Here is a 6,870-nt window from a genome sequence, read left to right on the forward strand (position 1 = left end):
ACCTTTAAATTGAGTTATTCACCTCCCTTTTTCTTGACTCCAGTATCTTTCTAATCATCTGTAATTAAAGTGATTTGTTTGGGGAATTCAGACTGTGACCTCAAATCATATATTTTACTGGAGATATCTGACTGCATCAGTGTCGTCAGCCGAGATCAAACGTTATAGATTATCTCAATTGTATAGATGCCGAGGGTGCTATCTGTACAGGGCCATGATCCACTCCCATTAGACTAACCCTCTTTTGACAATGTCTCAGGATTATGCTTCTTTAAAGGAATCCCATAAAGAGTTCGCTGCCTATTTATTTGTCCGTGTTGATTTGTTAATGAAGTCATACTGAATCATACTATCATCTAATGTGCATTTGGTGAAAGAGCATGTTAAATGGTTGGATGAAATCAAAATATCTTCATCATAACATTTTGTATGTAACATTATAACACTACAGCACGTGTCAAACTCATTCAATGGAGGGCCGAGCATCTGCGGGATTTCGCTCCTCCCTTGACCTTGATTGATGAATTAAGGTCACTAATTAGTAAAGAACTCCCTTCACCTGGTTGTCTAGGTCTTAATTGAAAGGGAAAACAGTTAAATTTAAAAAAAGACACTAGGCCCTACATGGAATGATTTAGACACCCCTGACCTACAGTATAAAATAGACTGACATAAAATCCTCTCTTTAAATGTTCCTTGATATTTGATCATGTTTATCATCCCCTTTTGAACAATGTTACTTCCCAATGATAAGACAGTGGACTGAGAGGAGAAATGATTTGAGAGATAATGCTCAAGACAAATAGACAATGATCAAATACGGTAGATACTGAAACATCTTTTATTATGTAGTTTGGGACAATTCAACCAAACGTCATACATTATCATTTGATCAACAACGATATTCAAAAAGCATGTTTGTTTTGTCAACTTAAATATCAAATATGGTCAATTTATCAAAGATTGCACGGTTCTGTACATTCAACGAGCATACATGCAACACCAGAGCAATGCAATCCAGGGGAGATTGTAACATTTTAACATTCTTGGTATTCCTTTTAGCTGTAGGTGGAACCAGGCTTTTAATGACAGGTGGGTTTGGGAACTATTTTTTCACCACCTCCATATCCACATCCTCTGTACGGGAGACAACCTTTCCATCGATTATCTCCTCGATCACCATCCTCACTCTCTTTGTCACCACTGGCTCATCTACAAAGTAGGGACAAATAACAATTAGTAAGTACACTTAGTGTTGGGCATAGCTAATGAGGAGAAGCACAGAACCATGAGAACAGATAGCACCTTAACACCTTCAAATCAACCAAATCCTTTGTATTCTAGAGTGTTTCACAATTACTACTGCTGGGTTCAATCAATATGGAATTTGATATGATAGAAAAGGGTCTCGCTCTACTTACGTTTCTTGACCTGAACAATCTCAACCTGCTTTGTCACCACTGGCTCATCTACAAAGTAGGGACAAATAACAATTAGTAAGTACACTTAGTGTTGGGCATAGCTAATGAGGAGAAGCACAGAACCATGAGAACAGATAGCACCTTAACACCTTCAAATCAACCAAATCCTTTGTATTCTAGAGTGTTTCACAATTACTACTGCTGGGTTCAATCAATATGGAATTTGATATGATAGAAAAGGGTCTCGCTCCACTTACGTTTCTTGACCTGAACAATCTCAACCTTCTTGGTGATGACAGCTCTCCTGGAGGGCAGAAGATAGTCGAAGAGTTAATTACCTTCCTATTGAACAACTCTACATTGATCTCTCTACTCTGTAACAGTCTTTATTGCCCAGTTCCAAATCGACCCCTGGCCCCTTCCCCTGGGCACTTCTTGTAGATCTGTAACGATATGATAGGCTACTGTAGGTCATTAGCATAATGATGATTGCTCCATCTTGCCCTCTAGCAATATTCACAACCATAGTTCTTGCATGTATCCAATCATTTTAGATCAAAAGTGCCTACAGCAGGTGGTTATGTGTCAAAGGTGTAGGGGATACTGAAGGGGCTAACAGGCTAGGGGTTAATTTGTAATTGGGTATGTAAACGTCCATTTATAATTTACATTGGGTATGTGAAGCCCATGTAAATCCCATTGGGTATGCAAATTAGAGATCTGCACCCTTCTCTCCTCTCCTTACCCGACATCCTCTCCGTCCAGCAGCCTCCTATACTCGGCGATCTCCATCTCCAGCCGGGTCTTGATGTCCAGGAGCATGCGGTATTCGCTGGCCTGCCTCTCGATGTCGGTCTTCATGCGACCCAACTCCTGCTCCAGGCTGTTGACCATGCCCTGGAGCTGGTTCAGCTGCATGCTGTAGCGGGACTCGGTCTCATTCAGCTGGCCCTCTGAGGCTGATTTCTATAGGGAGAGAGGGAGGAAGAGGAAGGGTTAAAGACTTCAGAAGATTCAACAAGTGGTGTTGATTTAGGCTACCCACACTGACATCAGTGAATGATTGAGGTGAAGTTCCTGGTGAGCACGTGTTTTTAGATTTCAGTTTTGAGGATCACAGCTGTGGTATAACAAAAAACGGTTATCCTCAACTTCATCTATCCATCAATCGAAGAGCTTGTCAAAAATGAAATGTATTATTATTATTGTGATAATTACAAAGTTCTGAGTTGACTGATTGCTTCTCTCTCCAGAACTAATCCATCATTAAACGTTTCTAAAAGGGAAACCTGAGGACTCATATGTAACCGATAGGGTAGGAATGTATTTATGAGGTCTAAATGATGATGGTTTTACTATGAGGTGTCAGTTGTACTGCACTGTTTAACTGAAGGTGGAATCTTGTAAATGTCATGTATTTCCGAATTCTGAGTAATCTTCGACAGTAATTACACCCTAGTCTAGTTCTAACTCATACGTCTAGCAACAACCAGGAGGCAGAGAGGGGTGTGACGTTAGGGGGGTTGAGGGGGTATTTGTTTCCTCACCAGGCTGAGCTGGGACTGCAGCTCGATCTGCAGGGCCTGCAGGGTCCTCTTGAGCTCGTTGATCTCACTGCGGGACGTCTGGAGGGTCTCTGTGCTGGTGGTCACCACCTTGTTCAGCTCATCAAACTGGGACGGACAAAAGGAACATATGCACAAAATGAATTGTCTACGGTCTGATATTTTACCTTTATTTAACTAGGCAAGTCAGTTAAGAACAATTTCTTATTTTCAATGACAGCCTAGGAACAGTGCCTTGTTCAATACCTTGTTTAGGGGCAGAATGACAGATTTTTACCTTGTCAGCTCGGGGATTTGATCTTGCAACCTTTCGGTTACTAGTCCAGCGCTCTAACCACTAGGCTACCTTAAGATGTACTAAACCATTTTTATATGATCTAAAAACAGAACAGATGGAGGTTCTCCCTTGACAAGGTTGGTCTCTCATTCTCCTCACCTTGCCCTTGTACCAGGTCTCCATTTCGCGGCGGTTCTTCTCGGCGATGCCCTCGTACTGAGTACGGATCTCCTCCATCATCTTGGCCATGTCCTGCTGGGGTGCTGCGTCCACCTCCACGTTCACTGAGCTGACGTTCATGTGGGCCCGCATGGCAGCAATCTCCTATAAAGGGGCACAGAGTGATGACAGAGGTCAACTAGGGTCAACACCAGGTGAGAGGCCAATGGAGGTTGCCACTGGGTAGGCTGTCACCGGGTAAGATAAGATACAACGTGACTGTCCCAGACAGGGAAATTGTCTAGCACAATTACACAGGGGTGAGGGGTCAAATTGGGTCACAGCCAGGTGAGGTGCACTGGTGTCTCAGGTTCAACCACATGAGAAATCAATTAGGTACTTGGGTGTCACAAACCGTCCCCATCTTTCATAACCTAGTTACAGTGTTCATGGTGTATTTCCGTCAGCTTCTCTGACATCCTGTACAACCGTCCTATGGTAAGTATATCCAACAGCAAATAGGACTTGCCACCATGTGATCTCAAGTGTGGTTTTAACGGCTATGCCATACTGCTGCAGGGCTTGTGACAAATTTGCTGACAGCTTTAAAGCTACACAAACAGAGACAGCGCAAACACTCCAAACAAGGTCTGTTTGATCTGTTGTTTGCATTGTCATTGATACAGCCAAAGACAATACTGTTTGGCATGCGATGAGAATGAATTATGTCTCTGACAACTCCATTCGTCTCTCACAACCACATTGTTTTCATTTAGGTAAAATATTTAAAAAAATTGGAAATGTGGGGAGGTCTTGCTATTGCTATTGCCATGACTGTTGGGGATATGGTATGAAAAAGGGGCTTCCAAGATCCTAACAGAGCCCTGAGGAATACCCACCTCCTCGTGGTTCTTCTTGAGGTAGACCAGCTCCTCCTTCAGCCCCTCAATCTGCATTTCCAGGTCTGACCGCGACATGGTCAACTCGTCCAGAACCTTCCTCAGTCCAGAGATGTCTGCCTCCACCGACTGACGCATAACCAGTTCATTCTCGAACCTTTCCAGAGGGAAAAGGACAAACGGCGCACGCGAGTTAACCAGCATTATTAATAGTTGCCGCCAACAGTAAACATACCAAATGGCACAAAACGAGTCAGACCAGCTTTACGTGCAGTTTACCGCTAATGATGTTTCTAAGGTGTACAGTAATGTGACATTTAACATCACGTCATGGACACGTTGACCTTCATGTAATGTTAAACTAGGAGTGGCTTCATACTCTAATAAATGGTATACAAGTTGCATGACTAAAGTTGATATATGACGTATAGTTCCCATTCCAATCCTGACTTAAAGCATTATTCTAAGGTGAATTCAACAGTTGTTTGCTGCTTCCATCTTATATAGACCCTTTGTACTCACTTGACTTTGAAGTCCTCTGCTGCCAGTTTGGCATTGTCTATCTGCAGGAGGATACCGGCGTTGCACAGAGTGGCAGCACTGATCTGAGAACAGGACAAAAAACAGGTTGGTACATGGTACATTAAAAAGGAAGACAATTACAAACTGTCAGGCTTAAACAATGATTACATCATTTGCTTTTGATTGTCAAAAACAATGAAGGTGCATTCTCCCGAGCCATAATCATGAATAGCTGTAATGAGAGACTATTAAAGTGTGATAAAGTGTAGCCTACCAGAGCTATAATATTGTGTTGGTAAGTAATTGATTAGCCTCCTACCCACACAGATATACTGTAGCCTATCTCTGGCAAAGGCCACACAGTTATGAATGGGAAATTAAAGTAATAAGCATGACTAGAATCCCATCAGATGCAATAATACAAAATGCTATTGAACAGTGGTATGAGTCATTTCAGCGTCATCATCGCGGCTCTCCCCTTTGAAAGAAGTAATGCAGGCGGCATGAGTGTGAATATAAATGTTGACAGGGAGATAAGTTAAATGGAAGTGAAGGTTTCACATGCCATGCCCTTTTTTTGGTAGATTATTTCTTTCAATAGACAATAGACTCATGGCAATTAAGTCCTATAATCCATCACTACTGTAAACTTGGTATGATTCCTCTATTAAAGTCAAGGGTTTACAAATTCACATCCCGAGGGCACACTTCTATTGCAACATGACAGCTTCATAGACGCAGCCAGTCAATGAACTTCAGGGTATGACTTGTCTTGTAAATCATAATTTAATTGTATTTGAGAATAGATGTTGTTTCCTGCCAGAGTAGACATGTTTAGACATTTTCCTTTTGTATTTTTGTCATTATAGAACACTTTATCTACACTCAATAGTAAATAGTGAGGTTGATGAAATAGAATGTAATCAAATCAATCTCGCTCAATATAGCAATATACTGTATTTATTATGCCCCAAAAATGCTCACCTTTCTGCGCAGGTCGACAAGAATAGCTTCATATTTGCTGTAATCTCTGGTGACCGGTGTCTTCTTCTCGTACCACTCGCGGATTTGACGCTCGAGCTGGGCATTCGCTGTCTCCAAGGAGCGCACCTTCTCCAGGTAGGTGGCCAAACGGTCGTTGAGGTTCTGCATGGTAGCTTTATCGTTGACCGACACTGCATTACTACCATTGTCACCCCCAAGTGCACTGGACAGGTCAAAACCGCACCTGGTGCCCGAAGCATAAGATACGCGGACACTCTGTCCCCCTGCCCCTCCATAGACGCTTGGTGCCTGTGATGCGATGCGACTCTGGTAACCTCCTCCGAGAGACATGGAGGATGAGCCTCGGCTGCCTCCATAACTGCGAAGTGATAAAGCACTCATGGCGACGTTGTGATGATGGGTATGTAGAGCTGACAAAACCCGGAGTGGTACTTTGAAGAGTTGGTGGTGAATCAGTTCAAGCCTGGTAGCAGAATATATACCCCCCTTGGAGGTGGGAGCGGCTGGAGGGCGTATTGAGATAATTATTTACGTGAAAAGATATTCATCCAACAGGTGTGTCCTTAGTCAGCTCATTAAACAAGGTCACTAAGGTGTGGTGCGCGTGAGAGTTAGCTGGCATTTTGCCTCCATCATGTTTATCACTTTCATTTATAGTATGACAACTGTCACGGCATGTTAAACCTCAGGTGAGCAAGTTATGAATATGATAAGACAGAAGCGTACGTTTTAAGAGATGACCGACGACTGAATCCCGCCACAAAAAGTTTACTTTTCCCTCTGTAGTCACCGGGAAATGTAGGATACAGTAAAATAGGCTACTCTCCCTTAACGTAGTAAAACAGTAGGCTAGCCCACCCGACATGCTCATGTTGGTAGGCTATGTTTTGGATTGATGAATTGATGACATGGTTACCCTGATATCTACTTGATGTTAAAGATTCAAATAGGTGTGTCAATTTGTTTCAGAGATGTCACTTGAATCAAGAGGGCATTCAGGAGAGAGAGAGAGAGAGAGAAGA

General features: G+C 42.6%; 1 protein-coding gene across 1 annotated transcript; it reads right to left on the reverse strand.

Annotated features, from left to right (window-relative positions):
• Positions 1 to 825: 825 nt before the first annotated feature.
• On the reverse strand, positions 826 to 6,306 carry LOC139568611 (keratin, type I cytoskeletal 13-like). Its single transcript, XM_071390551.1, has 9 exons — positions 5,828 to 6,306; positions 4,844 to 4,926; positions 4,322 to 4,478; positions 3,423 to 3,587; positions 2,969 to 3,094; positions 2,167 to 2,387; positions 1,679 to 1,725; positions 1,422 to 1,469; positions 826 to 1,212 (listed from the first exon to the last, which is right to left on the reverse strand). Exons 1-9 carry the CDS (start codon positions 6,227 to 6,229, stop codon positions 1,106 to 1,108), a joined length of 1,356 nt encoding a protein of 451 aa, XP_071246652.1. The 5' UTR covers positions 6,230 to 6,306; the 3' UTR covers positions 826 to 1,105.
• Between the last annotated feature and the right edge of the window lie 564 nt (positions 6,307 to 6,870).

The sequence above is a fragment of the Salvelinus alpinus genome, chromosome 2, assembly GCF_045679555.1.
Source record: "Salvelinus alpinus chromosome 2, SLU_Salpinus.1, whole genome shotgun sequence".
Taxonomy (NCBI): domain Eukaryota; kingdom Metazoa; phylum Chordata; class Actinopteri; order Salmoniformes; family Salmonidae; genus Salvelinus; species Salvelinus alpinus.